Below are 21,853 nucleotides of genomic sequence, written 5' to 3' on the forward strand. Positions count from 1 at the left end.
TTTGAGATGTCTGAAATGAAGTTGTAGATACAAAACTGGAAGTCAGAAGAGAGTTTGGGCAGGATAAATAAAATTGAGAATCATCAGCCTACAGGTGGTAATTAAATCATGAGAGTTTATGAGATAACCAATTGAAGTTGTATAAAAGAGAAGATAGAGGGCCCAAGACAGAACCTTGAGGGACATCTACTGTTAGAGGTCATGATATGGAAGAGGATCCAGCAAAGGGGACAGAGGAGGAGTGGTCAGATAGCTAAGAGAAGAACCAGGAAAAAGTGATGTCCTGAAAACCTAGAGATAAGAGGGTGGGTATCAAGGAGGAGAATGAGGATTGAGAAAAGACCATTGGATTTGGTAACTAAGATCATTAGAAATTTTGGAGAGAGCAGTTTTGGTGGAGTGATTAGTTTGGAAGTCAGATTATAAGGAATTAAAGAGAGAATAAGAGGAAAGTGGAGGCGTCTATTTCAAATAGCCTTTTCAAGAAGTTTAGCTACAAGTGGCAGAAGAAATATAGGATTATAGTAGGGATGGAAGGATTAATTGAAGGTTTTTTTCAGGATGGGGGAAGTCATGGGCATGTTTGTAGGCAGTAGGAAATCAGTTAATAGTGAAATATTGAAAATAAAAGAGTGGGATGACAGAGGGGGAGGAGATAGGATGGAATGGGAACCCTTGAGCAGATACAAGGGTTAGGAGCAAGGATACTCTATCATGTAGAGGAGCAGCTAGGTGGCCGTGGACTAAGTGCCTGGCCTGGAGTCAGGAACACTCATCTTCCTTAGTTCAAATCTGGCCTCAGACTCTTACTAGCTGTGTGATCCCTGGCACGTCACTTAACCCTGTTTGCCTCAGTTTCTCATCTGTAAAATGAGTTAGAGAAGGAAATGGCAAACCCCTCCAGTATCTTTGCCAAGAAAATCCTAAATAGGATCACAAAGAGTTGGATACAACTAAATGGCAACATCATGTAAGACAGAAGTGAAGGAAGAGATAGTGGCAGAAGGCATCTGAGTGAGAAATCACTGAGTTATAGGAGGAAGAGGGAAGAAGATGGAGCTCACAGCAAAGGGCCTCAATTTTTTTTCTGTAAAATATGAAACAAGGTTCTTGGCTGAGAGGATGGGGTGGGGCGGGAAGGGGCGGGGAGAGAACCATAGGATGCTTGAGGAGGAATGAAAAGGTTTAGAAAAGCTGCTGTGGAGAGTGAGATAGTGAGTTGATAAGGCAGGTATAAAAGGATTATCTAGCAACAGTGAGGAGCCAATTGAGGTCATATAATATAAATTTGTAGTGGACCCAGTCAGAATGGTTGTGTGATTTTCTCCACCTTTGTTCAGCAGCATAAATGTAGAATTGAAGATTACAAATGGTGGGAGTGATCCAAGATTGAGACTTGGCAGCATATAATTGGCAAAAGAAGCAGTCTAGAGATTCAGTAAAGGAAGATAGTGTAGAGTTGAATTGGTTCACCAAGGGGTCAAGATGGGGGGATGGGGAGTGGCTAGTGCAGGGGAGCTGGCTTGAAAGAGAATTGAGGGCTCAAAAGATTGTAGGTCATGGTGAAGATGAGTAAGTTTCTGTAAGGGAAAGCGGAGGGACGGGTGAAAAGCCAACATGTTATGGTTGGATAAGGTGATTTAAGAATTCTTGAACATGAAAGTGTTGCATTTGCAGGTGATGGCAATATCAAGGTTATAACCATCTTTGTTTGTGGCTGAGGTGGGATAGAGTAGAGCTTATGGGAAGCAAGAATGAAGAACTGAGTGGTTATGGTGTTTGAGGGAGTATCTATATGTGCATACACTATACACACACACACACACACACATATATTTACATATATACCTATATATGCATATATACATATGAGTGTATAGTTTCCTAGTATGAGGGCAGGAGTTGGGGAGGAGGGAAAAATTGTAAGCCACATACCAAGCTCATTGAGAAAGGAAGAGGAGTGACCTGAGGGTCTGTAGATTACAGCTACCAAGATTCTGATTGAATGGTAGATATGAATAGCATGAATCTCAAAGAAGTTATTGAGTGATGGAGGTAGGGGAAGAATGCAGAAGCGGGAGGGGGAGCAAGGAGTATTTCAACTCTGTTGCTTCAACCAGTGAGCCAAGGAGAATGAGTAAAAGTGTAGCCAATACCATAAAGGGAAGCCAGGGAGAATATGTCATCTGGATAATAATTCAAGAAAGGAGAGGAAAAGATTTAGGATGAAGGGAAGTTTGTTGCCTATGGCATTTCACAGGATGCAGAGGAAGGGCTAGGTGGTGTTTGGTTGAAACTTTATTTGTATCCTACCAGCAAGTGCTCAATAAATGTTACTGACATTGAATACTTAGCTACCATTCTAAGAGGAATGGGAATTTTGAAGATGGAAAAAAATTAAACTATATGGACAAGGAGCATTTACAGGGCTAGAAGGCATGGGTATTGTGCCACAGCATAAGTATTGCTAGTAGAGAGTTTTCAACATCCAACCACTCAAAACTGGACCCAAGAGATAAGTAAACCTACTTGAAAATTTTCCTAGAATTATTTTCAAAAGATTAATGTGGGGCAGCTAGATGGCGCAGTGGATAAAGCACTTGCCCTGGATTCAGGAGGACCTGAGTTCAAATCCAGCCTCAGACACTAGACACTAGCTGTGTGACCCTGGACAAATCACTTAACCCTCACTGTACTGTAAAACTAACAAACAAAAAAGATTAATGTGGCAGGGTGTGCAAAATAATTTGGGTAGGTTGTAGTGGGGGTCTCTACAGGTTCAAAAAATAAAATATTCTAATCCCACTTCATCTTGAGTCATCTCAAAGTAGCTCTTCTACTGAATGGATTCTCGAAATGTATAGCCACCACTAACTGGCCATCAATGGAAAATAAGTAGTAAATATGAACTCACTGGGACTTGGGGAAAGAGGAAGAAAGAAATCTCAAACAACTTTCACAAATCCAGGGAGCTTTATTTCTCTGAAATGGAAATAACTTATCAGCCTAAAGATGACCATGATTGGCAATTATAGTTAAAAATTAAAATAAAAAAGGAAGCATGAAAAAAACAAATCAAAGTGTTTGACTCCATAAATTTCTGTCATAAGAAATTACTTCAAATTGTACATTGTTGTTAAAGTTTTATATCAGATCAAATACTACATCCTTTGGGGTTTTTTAATTATATTAAAAGATACAAAAGTAGTCTATTTAAAATATGGGAGTTTGTTTCCAGTGAAAAATGCCTTAAAATATAATAACTTAGTTTGCATTTTTCAAGACTTCCAATTGGTTAAGAAAAAAATCTGGGGTACATGGTATCCGATCTGGCTTGTACCTTTATTAGTATAACAGTTCCTGGTATTATAAAGAGACCCCATAGGACCTGCCTTCCAAGTGTTAGTTCCTCTGGAAGCTGCTTGCCAATAAATTAATAGTATTCACTATGATAGTGAATTTGTCAGGCAAAAGTGCAGGTGGAGAGAGGTTTTATTGGGAGGGAAAGGAAGATTTCTAATCTAATCACTCATCTTCAGGCTGTGCCTATTTCACATGGATTCAGGCCCTTGTTCTCAGCATCTTTATACATTCTTAGGAAGTCTTTGAAACGAGGGGCACAGCTTAATCTGGCCTCCCCAAAGTGCATTCGGCCTGTGAAGAGGAAATCCCCATTTCCTGGTTTCACTCCACATTCTAATAGTGTCTTGATCTGTCCTTGCCAGCTCTCACTGCTTTCCACAAGCTGAAAGACTTTATTCTTCTGCCTGTACAGTTTGCTGACATGGATGTCAATGATAGATTCTTGTTGTTCTGGCTCATTTGTTACATTCTGGATGGATCCTCTTACCACTAGAAGAGAAAAGGGAGAAAGGAGTCAAAAATATTGGAAACTCTTATAAGTAGGAACAATAACTTTATACAGCTTTGAAGGCCTTAAACATAGTAGGCATCCAGTAACTAATTAATAACAAATCAAAAGTAAATAAAACCTGGAAACTTGCATTGATATAATCACTGATTTAGAACTGGAAGAGATCTTAGATGAAAGGCTATTAGGCTCAGCAAGCATTTTACAGATAAAGAGACTAAGGAATAGAGCAAATAAATGATTTGTCTAGGATGACACCATTAAGTGTTGGAAATGGGATTTGAATCCAGGCATGTCCGATTCCAAGCGCAGTACCCCATCCACCATTCCAGACTGTTAAATAGATGGTATCTGGAAGGGAACACACTAGCAGTTGGGAAGATCAGGAAAAGCTTTATGTAGAAGTTAGTACTTAAGCTGCAGCTTTACAGAAAAGAGGGGTTCTATGAGGCAGAGGAAAAAAGGAAGAGCATTCCAGTCAATGCACAGGAAATGGAATACAATATGCATGGCATAGAAAGAAGCCTAGTAAATTAAAACAACTCTGAAGTATCACCTCACACCCATCAAAGTGGCAAATATAACAAAAAAGGAAAAATATATTGGATGTTGGAGGGGATGTGGGAAAACTGAGATGCTAATCCACTATTGGTAGAGTTGTGAAAAAATCCAACCATTCTGGAGAACAATTTGGAACTATGCCCAAAGGGCTATAAAACTATACATACCCTTTGATCCAGCAATATCACTGCTAAGTTTATATCCCAAAGACATCCCCCCAAAAGAAAAAAACACACCTATTTGTTCAAAAATATTTATAGCAGTTCTTTTTGTGGTGGCTAAGAACTGGACATGAAAAGAATGCCCATCAAATGGGGAATGGCTAAACAAGCTGTGGTATGTGGTGGAATGTTATTGTGCTATAAAAAATGACAAGCAGGATGATTTCAGAAAGGCCTAGAAAGACTTATATGAACTGATGTATAGTGAAATGAGCAGAACCAGGAGAACATTGTACACAGTGACATTATTGTTTGATTGAAGAACTATGAATGACTTAACTATTCTCAGCAATACAGTGATCCAAGACAAGCCCAAAGGACTCATGATGAAGCATACTATCCACCTCCAAAGAAAGAACTGATATTGATTGAACAGAGACTGAAGCATGCTTCATTTTCTTTCATCTTTTCCCTTTTATTCAAGTTTTCTTATACAAAATGACTAACATGGTAATATTTTACATAATTGCACATGTATAACCTATATCTGCTTACTGCCTCAGGGAGGGAGGAAGGGAGGGAAAGGAGGGATAAAATTTGGAACTCAAAACTTTAAATAAAAATGTTTATTATCAGAAGAAAAAAAGATTATCCTCAAAATAAAGGACTAAAAAATTATTTCTTTAAAAAAAAAAGAGGTGGCTAGCTTGGCCATACTTTAAAGTGGAGAGAGGGAAGATAAAGTTAATGTCTAATGTGGCTGGAAAAGTATGTTGAAGAAAGATTGTGAAGTATTTAAGGGCTAAACAGAGAAGTTTATATCTGATCCTAGAGGCAAAAGGGAGGCAATGGAATTGATTGAGTAATAGAGTCACACGATAAGACCTGCATTAGGAAAATTACTTTGGCAGCAATCTGTAGGAGGTACTGGTGTTTGGAAAGACTTTGGGTAGGGTGACAAAATTATGAGGCTATTGCAATAATCTAGGTGAGAGATGATGAGGGCTTACATTAATGTCATAGTTTTGTGAGTGTAGAGAAGGGGTTAGATGTATGCACTGTTATAAAGATAGAAACAAGACTTAGCAACTGACTGAATATGTGAGGTAAAAGAAAGGGAAAAGTCACAGGTAATAAAAAAGTTATAAACCTGGAAGCCTAGATAAATGGTGGTACCTTCAACAGAAATAGGAAAGTTGGGAATAGCAAAGGGGTTGCAGGGAGGGGAGGGTTAATAAGTTCAATTTTGAACTTTTTGAGTTTGAGATATTTCTAGGATATCCAGTTCAAACTGCCTAATAATCAGATGCAGGAATGAAATTCAGGGAAGAGACTGGAGCTGAATATATAGATCTGTAAGTCATCTACATAAAAATCAAAAACCTATGGCATCTGATGAGTTTATTAAGTTTAGAAAGAGAAGATGATTTTGGAATAGAACTTTGGAGAACACCCAAAATTAGAGTATGTGATATTTATAATGATACAGTAAAGGAGATGGAGAAGCTAAACAGTCTGTAAGAGAGGAATGAAGGGAAAGATAGTGTCAAAAAAGAAAAACAGAGAGGAAAGATAATGAGGAGGATATTATAATCAACAATGTCAAATGCAGCAGATAGGTCTTTGGGGACTGGGAAAGCACTATAAGACTCGGCAATTCATTGGTAATTTGGGAGAGAACAGTTTCAGTTGAATTGTAACATCAGAAAATAAGGACTGAGTTAGAAGAGAGGAGATAGTATTTTTTTAAAAAATATTTTTCAATTGATTATTTATTTCTAACATTCTTTTGTTTTTGTTTTAGTTCCAAATTCTCTCCCTCCCACACCCTTCTCCTCCCATTCAGAAAGCAAGCAATATGATATCAATTATACATGTGAAATCATGCAAAACATATTCCTGTATTGGCCAATTTTTTAAAAAGCAAGAAAAACAAAGCCAGACAATTATATTTCATTTTTCATGCAGATCTCTTTGGGGATGGATAATATTTTTTTCACTATGAGCCCTTTGGGATTCATCAGAGTAGCCAAGTCTTTCATAGTTGATCATCATTACAACATTGCACAATGCTCTCTCAGTTCTTCTAACTTTATGATTTGGAATTCAGTTCATATAGGTTTTTCCACGTTTTTCTGAACCCCCACCCCCCCAGCTGTTATTTCCCACAGCATAGTACTCCATCACAATCATATGCCACAACTTTTTTAGCCACTCCCCAATTGATAAGTATTCCCCTGATTTCCAATTTTTTGCCACCATCAAAAGAGATGATAAAAATATTTTGTACTTAGGCATTTTTTCTTTTTCTTTGATCTCTTTAGGATATAGACCTAGCAGTGACATTAAGGGTTAAAGGTTAAGGGGTATGCACAGGTTTTTTTTTTAGCCCTTTGAGTCTATTTCCTAATTGTTCTCCAGAACAATTCCACCAACAATTCATTAATATACCAATTTTTCCCTTATGCCCTCCTGGATTTGTCATTTCTGATAGATGTGAGGTACCTCAGAGTTAATGGAAAAAATTTTTTATATTTTTTCAAATGTACCTTTTAGAAAAATGCAGTTTCCCTGATTATTAATTAGGTTAGCTTTTGCTTTTGCTTTGTTGGAGATCATGATTGCTACCCCTGCATTTTTTTTTTTTTTTGCACAACAGAAGTACATTAGATTCTACTCCAGCCCTTTATTTTAACTCGTCCTCTTTCTGTTTCAAGAGTGTCTCTTGTAAACAATACATCGGATTCTGGTTTCTAATATATTCTGCTATCCACTTCTATTTTATGGATGAGTTCATCCCATTCACATTCACAATAATGATTACTATGTATTTCCTTCCATACATTTTCTTTTTTTTCCCCCTATTTTTCTTTTGCAGGGCAATGAGGGTTAAGTGACTTGCCCAAGGTCACACAGCTACCATCCATTTTCTTCTGTTTTTTCTTCTTTCTTTTTAACTTGTCCCTCTTCAAAAGTCTATTGTCCTTCTAACCACTGCCTCCCGAAATCAGTCCTTCCTTTTATTATCCTCTCCTCCATTTCTCTTATTTACTTGCCTTCCTATTTCCCTATTGGGTAAGTTATATCTTTATACACAACTAAGTGTGTATATATTCTTTCTTCTTTGAACCAATTCCAATGAGAGTGAGATTCAAGCATTGCCCATTCTCCTCCATTTCTCCATCTATTCTTTTTTTTTTTTTCTTGGTGAGGCAATTGGGTTTAAGTGACTTGCCCAGGGTCACATGACTAGTAAGTATTAAGTGTCTGAGGCCAGATTTGAATCAGGTCCTCCTGACTCCAGGACTGGTGCTCTATCCACTGCGCCAACTAGCTGCCCCTTTCCCTCTATTCTTTTTTTTTTTCTTTTTTTTTAGTGAGGCAATTGGGGTTAAGTGACTTGCCGAAGGTCATACTGCTAGTAAGTGTTAAGTGTCTGAGGCCAGATTTGAACTCAGGTACTCCTGACTCCAGGGCCAGTGCTCTATCCACTGCGCCACCTAGCTGCCCCTTTTCCCTCTATTCTTAAAGGTCTTCCTTGTGCACTTCTTTTATGTGAAAACATTTTTTTCCCATTCTACCTCTTCCTTCTTCCAGTGCAAACCTATTTCTCAACCCTTCATTTTTTGGGGGATCACCCCAACATAATCAATTCACATCCATGCCCTCTGTCTTTTTAATTGCCCTAATAAAGTTCTTAGGAGTTGCATATATTGTTTCATCTTCCCATATAAGAATGTAAACAGCTTAACTTCATTGATACCATTATGATTACTTTTTCATGTTTATCTTTTTATGCTTCTCTTTAGTCTTATGTTTGAATGTCAAATTTTCTATTCAGCTCTGGTCTTTTCATCAAGCATACTTGAAAGTCCTCTATTTCCTTCCTTTCATCCCCCCTCCCCAAACAATGGATTAGATCCAGTTTTGCTAGGTAGGTTATTCTTGGTAGTAATCCTACCACTTTTGCCTTCTGAATATCATATTTCAAGCCCTTTACTCCTTTAATGTGAGAGCCACTAAAGCTTGTGTGATCAATCCTGACTGTGGCTCCATAATTTTTGAACTGTTTCTGGCTATTTTAAATGTTTTCTCTTTTAACTGGAAGCTTTGGAATTTGGCTATAATATTTTGGAATCTCTTTTAGGAGGTGACTGTTTAATTATTTAAATTTCTATTTTACCCTCTGAATTAAGATACTGGGGCAGTTTTTCTTCATAATTTCTTAAAATATGATGTAAAGACTTTTAGGTAGCTTAATAATTCTTAAATTATCTCTTGATCTATTTTCCAGGTAATATTTTCCCAAACATATAGTTCACATTTTCTTCTATTTTTCCCATTCTCTTGATTGTTTTATTGTTTCTTGCTCTCTCATGAAGTCATTTCCTTCCACTTGCCCAATTTAATTTTTAGGGAATATTATCATCATTATTATTTATTTTAGGGAATTATTTTCTTTAGTGAGATTTTGTACCTCTTTTTCCATTTGGCCAATTCTGCTTTTTAAGGAATTCTTTTCTTCAGTAAATTTTTGTGCCTCTTTTACTATTAGGCTAATTCTTTTTTTTAAAGTATTATCTTCTTCATTATTATTTTTGTGCCTTTTACCAAGCTATTAATTCTCTTTTCATAATTTTCTTGCAAAATTCATTTTTTCCCCAAATTTTCTTCTACCACTCTTATCTCATTCTTTAACTCTTCCAGGGATTCTTGTTGGGCTTGGGTATAATTAGCATTTTTCTTTGAGTCTTTGTTTTCAGCTGCTGTTTTCACATTGTTGTCTTCTTCTGAGTGTATGGTGTGTAGTCAGTTTTTTTTGGTCAAAATCTTTTTTGTTGTTTTTTGCTCATTTTCTAGTCTATTTCTTGACTTTGAACTTTATGTTGAAGTTGGGCTCTGCTCACCTCAGGGTAGGGGGAGGCACCATCCCAAGCTTCAGGCTTTTTCAAGCTACTATTTTCAGAGCTGGTTCTGGGAGTCCTCAAGTTTTTGGTGTTTCCAAGTTTGTGTGATCCTAGGAGAGGTCAAGTCACTGTTTTCCTGGTCTGTATTCAGGTCTTTACCCAGGAGGGGATCCTGGTCCCCTGAAGTCACAAGCACTAGCTCTTTGCCTTGGAACTCTCCCCTGGTCCCCTGTGACCAACCACTAGCAGTCCTCCTTGACCAGGAACTGTGACCCAGAACTGTGTCTGGGTAATAGAGTTGCCAATCAGTACCTGTTGTACCCAGTTCCAGCAAAGGATCCCTTGTAATCTTTCTGACCAGGGGCAGCTAGGTGGCGCAGTGGATAGAGCACCAGCCCTGGAGTCAGGAGGACCTGAGTTCAAATCCGGCCTTAGACACTTAACACTTACTAGCTGTGTGACCCTGGGCAAGTCACTTAACCCCAATTGCCTCACTAAAAAAAAAAAAAAAGAAAAAATCTTTCTGACCAACTGTCTGACCCCCTTACCATCTCTGGGCTAAGAGCACCTGAAGCAGCTGCTGATTCTGTGTATGGGCTCTGGAAAGGCTTCCACCCTGGTGTCACAAACTTCTCCTGCTGCCCTCCTAAGTTTTGTTAGGCCAGAAAAATGTCTCACCCGGGGGCAGCTAGGTGGCACAGTGCCGGCCCTGAATTCAGGAGGACCTGAGTTCAAATCCAGCCTCAGACACTTGACACTTACTAGCTGTGTGACCCTGAGCAAGTCACTTAACCCTCATTGCCCTGCAAAAAAAAAAAAAGAAAGAAAGAAAGAAAAGAAAAGAAAAGAAAAATGTCTCACCCTGATCTTTGTTGCTGTACAGCTCCAAAATTTTATTTGAGGTGTTAAATTAAGTCATTTGGAAGGGAATATTGAAATAAATGCAGCTGGGTCTGACATCTAGGAAACACCATTTTCATGGAATTGGGCTAAGAAAGGGAGAGAAAATATATAGGATGACAGGTTTAGAAGACATAGGGCCAAGTGAAAGTTTTTCAAGGATGACAGAAACTTGGAATTGTTCAAAGGTAGTAGGGAAGAAACAAGTACACAGAGATAGGTTGAAGATTCTAGAGAGAGGGGATGCCTGAGGTTGCAGTCTACTGCATAAAACAATGGATGGGATCAGGTGTACATATAGAGAAGTTGTCCTTGGCAAGAAGGGCCACTTTATGGCCAGGGACTAGGAGAAAAGAGGAGTGGGTCAGGGATGATGTCAAGGAGAAAACCATTCTCACATCAAATGTCCTAAATTTTCTCAGTAAATTATAAAGTCCAGAGCTGAAAAAGGAGAATGGACAGTTCTAGGAAGCTTAAAGAGGGAAAATAAGGTTTGAAATAGGAAGGCAGGCAACCACCAAACAAGCATTTATTAAGTACCTACTAACATGCCAGGCACTGCACTAAGTACTTTATAAACATTATCTCATTTAATGTTCACAACAACCCTGGGAGATAAGTGCTATTATTACCCCTATTTTACAGTTGAGGAAACTGAGGCAGATAGAGATTGTGACTTGCCAGAGTCATTCAGTGTCTGAGACTGGATTTGAATTCAAGGCCCAGGGCTCTATTCACTATGCCATCTAGCTATCAGGTCTAAAATAGCTTCTGGGGGAAGTGAAATGAGGAATCAACTAATTTGTAGTATATAGGGACTTTTTTCCTATCAGTGGCTTCCTTGGAATATAAACTCAGTAATGGAGTCCCCGGTAGAAAATTTATGGACATTTTAATCACTTCATTTGCAATTGTTTTTCAAAATGGTTATACTATTTCACAGTTCTGCCCACAATGTATTAAGTGTGTCTCTCTTTCTACAACTTCTCCAACATTGATTGACTGTTGACATTTTTTGGTCATCTTTGCCAATTTTCAGGGTGTGAGCTAAAACCTCAGAGTTATTTTGATTTGCATTTATCTTTATTATTAGCAATTTAGAGTATTGGAATACTTTAAAGTTCTTTTGAGAATTGTTTGTCTTCTCAGAACATTTATCTTTTGGGGAATTAGTCGTGTGTGTATGTGTGTGTGTGTGTGTGTGTGTCTCTCTCTCTCTCTTTCCCACATCCCTGATCCTCTCTTCTTGTTTGACTTTCTCCCTTCCTCTGTTCCCCTTCAGCTAGTCCTGTTCCTTAGTTTTTAAAACTCATTTTTTATGTCCTTTTCCAAAAAGGATTTATCTTACTCTCTTCATTATCCATCTTCTCTTTCTGTTTACCCTGTAGACCTAATTCTCCCATTCATTATCTGTACAATATGTAGTCTCTCTTTTCTCTGTATTCATTTAAACAAAGCTTCCAAGGTATCTCTTCTAGGCTTTCTACCACTGGCTAGTAGAGCCTGTCCCACAGACACCCCTCTTCCATAATGTCATTTCCAGAACAATATTATTACAATTGTTACAGAGGGCACTGCTCCATGGAAGGGCTCCTCTCCCACCAAACTCCTGATTGATTATGCAGCCCACCACTCATCTATAACATTTCTTGTTGACTTTTCCCCTGCTTCTACATTTGCCTGGAAATCTCCCTGTGAGATGCCAAATGACCCCATTTCAACTCCTCCCCCAAGAGAAGTAGACTTTTCAAGCACCAAATCCCCAGACTTCATTCAGAGCAGGTTCTCATCGTCCATGTCTCTTCACTCTTAGGAGCATTTATCAGTGGAACTCCCTTCCACCTGCAAAGTAATGCATCCTTCCTTTCCCCTCCATTTACAGTCTTTCCCTCTCACTCCTTACCTACTCCCATCAAGCCTCTTTGAGACCCCTCATTGATAGCCCTTGATTTGACAACAGCACATCACTCACTTTTCTCTATTCTTCTTGTTCTCTTCTCTTCCTTTTTATGTACCTTCCTGTGTAATGTTGTCCTGAAAACGAAGCATTTCCCTGTAGGCAAGGTGTCACTGGTTTCTGTCCATAAAATATCCTGCCTCTCCATTGTAACTTTTTTTTGTTGTTTTGTTTTGGTATATTTTGGTGGGGCAATGAGGGTTAAATGACTTGCCCAGGGTCACACAGCTAGTAAGTGTCAAGTGTCTGAGGCTAGATTTGAACTCAGGTCCTCCTCAATCCAGGGCCGATGCTTTATCTACTGTGCCACCTAGCTTCCCCCTCCATTGTAACTTCTGCCAGATTTCCTCCTTCACCCATCTTGTGTACATTTAGAAATGTTGTTACTCTGTTGCTGTTACTGTTCTTGTTGCTATATTTACTCACTCCTCCTACATTTTTATTGTTTGGGATCTCTGAGAAATAACATTTTCACTTCTGGTGTTTCTAAAAATGTTTTGAATTCTTCTTTATTATTGAATGTCCATCTTTTGGCCTGTATGATTAAGCTCAGATTTGCAGGCTAGCTCACCTGGGACTGCATCCTGAGCATCGCTGCTCTTCAAAACACATTATTCCATTCCCTACTGTATTTTCTAGTGCATGTAGAACAGTCTTGTGTTGTTCAAATGTCCTTTCTTTTGTATTTGAAGGTCTTTCTCCTGATGGCTTGCAGAATTTGTTTCTAAATTGAATTGTTCAATCAACCACTATGCATCTTGCAGTTTGGTATCTTAAGTTTTATTTTGGTTGGGTTTTTTTTTTCTTGTAGGTAACCTCTGAATTCTTTTCTTTGGAAATTCAATTTCAATGTTTAGAAGTTCTGAGTAGTTTTCTTCTATTATTTCCTTCATCATAGTGTTAAGGATTTCTATCCTGTCATATTCTTCTGGGAGACCTATGATTCCTAAGTTGTCTATGCTCATCCTGTCTTTGAGATGAGTATGTTTTGCATGTATGATGAACACATTTTCTTTTAATGCTTTTGTTTTTCTACTTTTCTTGGTTGTCTTTCACTTCTGTGTATTTGCATTCCCAATCTATCATACTTTTTAAATTTATTATACTTATATTATAATTTTTGTTTCTTTGGTAAGACCATTACAAATTCCAGTTTTCATTATTTTTGCTGTGCAGGAGATAAATTCTGTTCTCATAATTCTCATTTCTCTTTAAACCACTCAGGAATAGTGTGTTGTAGTTCCATGTTCTTCTCAAATTCCATTGAGTCCTAAGTCTCATCAAGTGCTGGATCATTTTCCTTTATTGTATAGTATTTATTTTTTTCTAGTATTTCCTAAATCTGGAGGTTGTTTACTTCTGTTGTTACTGTTTTACTTGTTGGTTTAACTTTATCTTCAACATCTGAGTTTTCTTCCTGAAATCTTTGGTATTTACAAACTCCCCCTTATTTTCCATACTATTCACTTTCTGACTCCCTTCCCTCTGACCATGTTTTCCTTGGGGGATGGATCTCAAAGTATTTCAGTCTCCTACAACAATGGACATTTCATAGTTCACCAGCTCTGCCCGAAATGACTTTTGAGTGGCCAAAACTGAGACCAGTGGAATGCTATGCTCATTCCCTCAAGCTTGGTAGGGTGCTATACAGCTTGCTCATCCCCACTTCCCACCCCCGCACACAGTGTTCTGTCTTGGTGATGTCTTGCTCCTTCTGTTCCTCAGTTCTCTGGCCCACTAGAGGCAGTATTGAGACTATTTACCCTGGTACTGGCCACTCAGAACTTTGCAGCACTGGTGCTTCCAGGTTGCTCCTGAAGGGTTGTAGTCAAGTTGGCTGTTAAGGCATGAGCCAGGTTCTCCATGCACAGGAAAGAGGGAAAGGGGAGCCAGGGATTGGGGATGGGTTTTTATGTAAGCCTGAGTTGTACCCTTGGGTTCACTAGTGCAGCCATACTGCCAATGGTGTGGGGAGGGAGGGAAGAGGTACCGAGTGAGCTCAGGGTAATTGAGCATAATTTCCGATTGGGGGGGCATATTTTTACCTTCTTTTGGATACTGGGTGTCCTAGAACATGAAGATAGCTGAAGTTGATTTATATTTGGTACATAATTTCTGTTTTGGGGAGGTTTGAGAGGTTGTTAGGATTGGAGAAAATGTCTAGTCTACCTTCTTGTTGCTCACATGACCCAGAAGTCCTGTCTCATTTTATTCTAACTTTGAATTTGAACAAGACCAGCCTGAGTCCAATGAGGCCATGGCTAACATTTGGTGTCCCTCCTAGGTAGATTTTTTTTTTGATCCAGACCTGTGGTTTCATTCAAATACAGAATCCCTAGCAAGAAAACTCTCTCCTTCAATGTAGATGAACAACTGTTCTGCAAGAGAGTTACTTGGGGGCAGTAAGAGGTTATGTTTCTTTAGGGTCACATAGTTTGTATCAGAGATAAACCTAGGTCATCCTGGCCCAGTCATCTAAGAACCACATCATGCTGCCTCTCAGTGACCTTAGAGCCTCAAAATTTAAATCCTACTTCTGTTACACCCGGGTTAACTGGATAAGTAAATAAGTACCCTGAAGAGGTAGGAGCAATGCTAATGATATTTCACAAACACTAGTAAAGTCAGTGTTTACTTACCAAAGTCACTAGTGCAGACAGCCAAGAGGACTTCTGTGTCACTGCAAGGACGACATGGAACTGTAGAAGAAAATAAATTAAATAAACCCAAGCAAAACAATTTAAAATAATTTAAAGGTGGTTTCTGTGTCAAGGGATTGGAAAGGAAGAGTCTTAAGGACAGCATAGTAAAGAAATCCTTCCTGGTTCTTTCCCAATTACCTTTAGAACAGCCAGCGACACTAACTCTCCTCGATGTTTTTGTGTTCATTTTAATTATGTTAATATTAATTCATAGTTGGACAGACTAGAAATTAAGTCTAAGTATATACTTTGAAGATCAGAAGCAGTCAACAAAGTTCCAGGAAAACAACAATTTTTCTTGCTCTATATCTCTAAAAAAAATATCAAAGATAATTCAAAAGAACATATCCTAAAGGACATCAAAGCCCAATGGGAAACCTAAAACAGACATGATAAGTACAAGAATCCCATTTAACTTTTTTTTTTTTTGGTGAGGCAACTGGGGTTAAGTGACTTGCCCAGGGTTACATGCCTAGTAAGTGTCAAGTGTCTGAGGCTGGATTTGAATTCAGGTCGTCCTGACTCCAGGGCTGGTGCTGGTGCTCTATCCACTGTGCCACTTAGCTCCCTGCCCATTTAACTTTTGGTACAACTTTTGGCAACTTCAACGACCCAGAAGAGAATCCAAAAATGGAAGTGAAACAAACACTATAGGTTGTCAATGTCCTTCTCAAAATATGGCACCTCAAGTATTTGGTGCTCTGATCAGGGAAGAGTAGTATAATTTAAGAAGTTTATAAAGATCACTTATGGTCTTTATAAACACTGCTTTTCTTAATGTAGCCTAAGTAATTTTAGTTTTTGGATGTAATGTTGCACTGATAATTAATATTAAGCAATGTATTTAATCTCCAGATCAAGAGCTGCTGTTGAAACATGCCTTCCCAATCTAAACTTTTTGAACCCAAGTGTAAGACTTTATATTTTCCACAATTAAGTTTTAACTGTGATTTAAGCTAGGCCCAATATTCTAGCCTGTCAAAATCTTTTTGGATCTGAATCCTGCCATCTAACATCTTAGATATCCTCCCCAACTTCCTATCATCTGAAACTGATAAGCATTTCTATGACTTCATTCAAATTACTATTAAGAAAATGATTAAATAGCACAGGGCCAAGCAGCATATGATACTCCACTACAGACCCTTATCCAAGTTGACATCTACTCAGGGACTACTCTTTCAATCTAATCATTCAACAAGTTCTGAGTTCATCAAACTATTATCATCTACAGCCCATATCACATCGTGTCTAAAATATGATTTTTATTAAATGCTTACTGAAATCTACACATGCAATTGACTACTGAGGTGGTGTCAAACTCAAATAGAAATGGAGGGGGCTGTCACATATGAAATTTAACAAACATGTACTGAACCTATTAATAAAGGGGCCAATGACTTTGCCTCCTTTTATGCCAAAGACCCAGAGTTGAAGGTGTGTCTCATTTTCATAAGCATAGAACAAAGAATAGTCAGCAATACAGGGGAGAGGGATCATGATTGGTTACATTAAAGAAAGGCATATCCCCACATGGGATGAAGGCCACCTTTATCTTTAAGGAATGCTTTTGTAAATTTTGAGTCTCAGTTTCATCCTAATGTCATGGATAGGGACCCAGGTATGTAGATTCATTGGCAACTAGAGAATTAGATAAGACACCTTTTTAATTGCTAAAGATGGGAGTCAGTTAGTCCAACTTTTCGAGAATAACACACAAACCTATGCTGAAATAATGTTTTGTGAGAGTATTGAGAACAGAGTTTTTCTTTAACTAATAGTTAATGTAGGAAAGTGTAAGCCTTTGGTATCTAACTTCAGAGAGAGGGAGACAACTTTAGTACACACAAGCTTCTTCACTTAGAAACAGTCTATTAAAGTCTGTTACCTCAAATACAAAAATATGGTTACAGAAAAAAATTATATATAAAGTAAAATAAAATATAAAATCAATATTAATTTTCACAAGTTCATTAATCCATACACAAGGATCCTTGTAGGCCACCTATTGATTTAGTTTTAAAATGTAACATTACCAGGGGCAGCTAGGTGGCGCAGTGGATAGAGCACCAACCCTGGAGTCAGGAGTACCTGAGTTCAAATCCAGCCTCAGACACTTAACACTTACTACCTGTGTGACCCTGGGCAAGTCACTTAACCCCAATTGCCTCACTAAAAAAAAAAAAAAAAAAAGAGCAAACAAAAAATGTAACATTACCTATTTTTATTATATTTTTATTGATTTTGTTAAATATCTCTCAATTACATTTTAATCTGGTTCAGGCCAAATTTGGGGGTCTTGTAGGCTACCTATTTGATACCTCTGGTCCACAGCACTGTCATGATCTCAGTTTCATTACTTCTGTTTACCTACCATCTTGTTCACCACCCCACTCCCATTTCTAGCTTCTATAACTGTTGTTTTTCCCCATTAGAATGTAAGTTCCTTGAGGGTAGGGACTGTCTTGTTAGCTTGTATTTGTATCAACAGTGATTAGTATGAAAGTACTTAATAAATGCTCTGTCTTTGTGACAACAGATGAATGGAATCAAGCATTTCTAGGACTAAAAGTAAGAGTCTGACTTCTAGTTCTAGGAATGTTCTCTGGCAAATAGAGAACTATCATTCATGGGTAAATCCCAAATCATTCTGTGGAGACTACTATAAATGAGAGTCCCAGGCAGGGCACTTAATCTACACACATTCCTTGTTTTTCTCTTTAATACCTGGGATAGTTCAATTCACTTTCCAAGATCTTTTCTCTTCTTCCTGACCACCTATTTTCTCTTCAAACAAATCTCATTTAAGGGTATCCTATATTCCCAAATCCAGTGCTTCCAAGTTATTATAGAATAATGAACTAATTGGCAGTTTTTCCATGTTTCATTTAAAATGCCTACCACAAACCCAGCTTACATTTTTGTGAACAGTAGGCATCCCATTATCTATCCATTCTCACAGGTCTGACAAATCAAAAAATATCCAGCTTCCTTTCTTAATTTGGGGCTATAGAAATAGGAGGGGAGAAGAAAAGGAGGAAGTTTATGTTTTGCCTTATGTATATGTGGGTTTTTTAAAGTGCTTTCTTCATGTAGGGGAACAAAGATCTGATGGAAAGCAATGATCTAACATGATGCAACCTGAATTTCCTGTTAGGGAGGTGGCCTTAGTACAGCAAGTAAAGTATATTGCCTAATAGTGAGACTTACTGGGTGGAACATCAGCAAGTTTGCCATGACTCACTGGTTAGTTTTGCTTACTCACTGACTTCTATTAAGTTAACAGGAAAAGAAGAAACACAAAATATGAGTAATTTATTTGATGGCTTTCAACTTCAACACTGTTCACTTAAGTATCCTATAAAAGGCCACCTTTTATTAGATTCCCCCAAAGCTCAAAAATCTCTAACTCAACTACTGGTGGCATCATGCTGGCACTTGTTCTACTTCTGTCAGATCCATTAGGAATTACATTTATGAATTTTGATAGCATATTGACCTGAAGTCACCTGAAGCCATCACTACTAAAATAGGGGTTAGAAAGGTCTCTTTCTCTTTTCTCTTCCAATAGTAAAGAAGATATAATTATCTCATTCTTCACAAGCTTACAGTCATGATGCAGCTGCTTTGAATGATTTGCTCTCTGAACCTGATGCTACTGATAAGAAGAATGAATGTAACATTTGTTAACCATAATAGCTTTCTGTTTTTCCCAAGTAAAAAGGGGCTTCCCTGTGAAAGAGCCCTTGAAGAACTTAATCATGTCATATTGACCTTTGACATGTATGTAACCCTCAATCCTGCTTGATACCTACATCATAAGGTAAGGGGGGAAAAAAGCATCAGTGTGAAAATTCATTCTCCAAAAAGACAACAATGATCTTTTTAATCTTTTTTGCCCAAAGGTATGACCATTGTCTGTGGCCACATCTATCTATCTGCCTAGGCAGAAGTTTTTATAATAAAGTCACAAAATTAAATACCTGACTTCCACTTGAAGTCTGAGTTAAGTATTGGAGTGAAAAGAAAAATAGCATATGCCTGGGGATGTTTAATGAGCTAAAATGGGATTACATATTGGGAATGGGATGATGGGATGAAGAGAATCAAATTGCTTTCTATATTAATAAAGCTATCAAAAAACTGACTGATGTGATTTGGCCCTTTCTGGTTATATATAATCATCACAACATTCCTTTAGATACTTTTTTCAACAAAGGATATCCAACTAGTGTTTTCATCTAGCATTCCTCTGAGCTAGAAACCCAACTCTGAATTGAACCAATAAGTATATGACTACTGGAAGTTTCATGTTCATTGCCCTAAAGATTATGACAGTCAGGGCCACTAATCCAATCTCCTCCAGGAAACTGTATTTCCTGTGTAAGGGCTTGATATCTACTCTACTACAAAATTGGTTTATTCATTAGGGAAATGAAAAAACCTATAATCATTAGCATAATTCTTCCTTCCCTCCCTCAATCAAATAATGAACTACAATCCCAATTTACCCAGGAATCACTGTAGACCATTCAACAAACATTCCAGAAGACAGCACCGAAGCTTCTGTTTAAGTGGCCACCAACACAACCCGGGTTGACTCACTAAATAAATACTGTCTAAATATTATCTTTAATAATTCCTGGAGTTTAATGAGAGGTTACATAACCTTCAAACAGATTTCAGTATTCCATAATGGCAAATGAAGGCAAGAGGAGGAAAGTCAGCAGCCCTATAAAATGATGATTGAAGACCTGAACAGGTGGAGAAAGAGGCTTCATAAGGGTGTGTCTGACTTTGTTCAAACTAAGCAGACACAAACAAGAAGCCACCCAAGATTAAGATTTCCAATGTTTCCTTTTTCTAACATTCCCCAGAATTTCATTCTACTGGCTACTAGTATATAATGTCAACTAGTCACGCTTAGAATCATCTCAGCTTTTTTGAGTGGAGAAACTTGAAAAGTCAGAGAGGTTGATGGTCATTTACTCTGTCCTGTAATATTCAATTCTGCATATGCTAAAAACCAGTCTGATTATATAAAGGACAGAATAAATATTCAACACACAAGTGCCAGAGTCATACATAGAAATAGTTGTTAGCCTTCCTGGTCATTTCTTCCAAGAGTCTACCAAACAAGATCTTTCCCTAAATATTTTAAAATTGAGATTTAATAAATTAAAAATACTTGGGAGGAAAAGTCCTCCCAAATGAGGTAGCCAGAATGGATAAAGGACCAGATGGGTTCAAGTTTTACTTCTAATACTCTAAATGCTTTAGTGCTTTTCTAAGACTAACTTGCAGATTCGGTATGACCATTATTGGTAGAGGGAGTGCATATAGGAGTTACTCATATCAAGAAAATCACAGGTTCAGACCCTATTCTGTTCTTCTTCTCTTCCCACACAACAGAACTTGTACAAAACCTGATTGTGGGTTTTTTTAAGTGATTAACTATATCTATTTTTTCCTTTTCAAAGAGATCTCATTTTAGGTGCCTTACATTCAAATTAATACAATAGTTTACTACTATATTCCTTATTTTTAAATTTCTTGCCATATAAAAGTATAATTCCCAATTCTTAAAAACCTAGTGGTTTTTATTTTTGCACCTATTTCTATTCTCAGAATATCTGCACATTTGTTGAAGTCAAGGTAATGAAGAATTGCTCAGGACAGTGGCACTGCCTCAACAGCAGCAGCATGATTTTTGTTGTTGTTGTTGTTGTTGTTGTTTTTTAGTGAGGCAATTGGGGTTAAGTGACTTGCCCAGGGTCACACAGCTAGTAAGTGTTAAGTGTCTAAGGCCACATTTGAACTCAGGTACTCCTGACTCCAGGGCATGTGCCACCTAGCTGCCGATAGCAGCATGATTTTTGAACATCAGATGAAAATGAGGCAGAATAAATTGATATTATGAAGAAGTATACTAGGCAGTAGGAATAAAGCCACCTTGAAATATCATCTATTGGGGGGCGGCTAGGTGGTGCAGTGGATAAAGCACTGGCCCTGGATTCAGGAGTACCTGAGTTCAAATCTGGTCTCAGACACTTGACACTTACTAGCTGTGTGAACCTGGGCAAGTCACTTAACCCCCATTGCCCCGCAAAAATAAATAAATAAATAAATATCATCTATTAAGAGAATGTTTCTGAGCAGCTTCTGAATAACCATTTCTCAGGAAATTAATGACAGTTATAGGGTCTTTACTCCTCATGATAGCACTACCAGACACAATCATATTAGCACATTTATGCATTGTGTCAGTACCTACTCCATCATCCATCTCAATATCTAGTGAAAGAAACTGGGCCCTCAACCAATGAGTCTTTGTCATCATGTCTTCCATGATCTTCTGCCCTCCAGAATCATAACTAAGATCATATTTATTTTATTGGTCCATGGTGTGAAATACTCAACTGAAATGCCAGGTCTGATAGCAAGACCAACCTTCATCTCATTCTTTAATCAGTGCTCCAAGATTCCCTATAGCTTCCATGTGAAAAGTATTGGTTTGTTTCTACTATACCCATTGACTTTGCCCACTGTTCTAGTCTAGAAACCATCATGTGAATATCAAAGAAATAATCTTTCTACCACAGGGTAACCAAAGGTGATATTGGTAACAAAATACACATAATGAATTTTATATAGGTAGCAATCAGGAAATAATTACTAATCAAAAAGCCAAGCTTATAAAGGTAAGAGAATGGTGTTGCTTTGGCAGAATATATACTAAAAATTATAACAATTAGCAAGGCTCTTGTGCAAGCATGACACAAAAATTGATGAAG

The 21,853-nt window shown here is 37.9% G+C and overlaps 1 protein-coding gene and 1 pseudogene across 2 annotated transcripts in view; both read right to left on the minus strand.

Moving 5' to 3' along the window:
* Positions 1-3,013: 3,013 nt before the first annotated feature.
* METRNL (meteorin like, glial cell differentiation regulator) overlaps positions 3,014-21,853 on the minus strand; it is a 32,453-nt gene continuing 13,613 nt past the window's right edge. For both annotated transcript variants that reach the window (XM_044004216.1, XM_044004217.1), the window contains exons 3-4: positions 14,997-15,056; positions 3,014-3,852 (exon numbers count right to left, since the gene is read on the minus strand). In XM_044004216.1, coding sequence (XP_043860151.1) covers positions 3,536-3,852; positions 14,997-15,056 — 377 coding nt within the window. In that variant the 3' untranslated portion in view covers positions 3,014-3,535. The remainder of the gene's footprint in view (positions 3,853-14,996; positions 15,057-21,853) is intronic.
* On the minus strand, positions 21,190-21,686 carry LOC122755593 (annotated as a pseudogene).

The sequence above is a fragment of the Dromiciops gliroides genome, chromosome 4, assembly GCF_019393635.1.
Source record: "Dromiciops gliroides isolate mDroGli1 chromosome 4, mDroGli1.pri, whole genome shotgun sequence".
Lineage (NCBI taxonomy): Eukaryota > Metazoa > Chordata > Mammalia > Microbiotheria > Microbiotheriidae > Dromiciops > Dromiciops gliroides.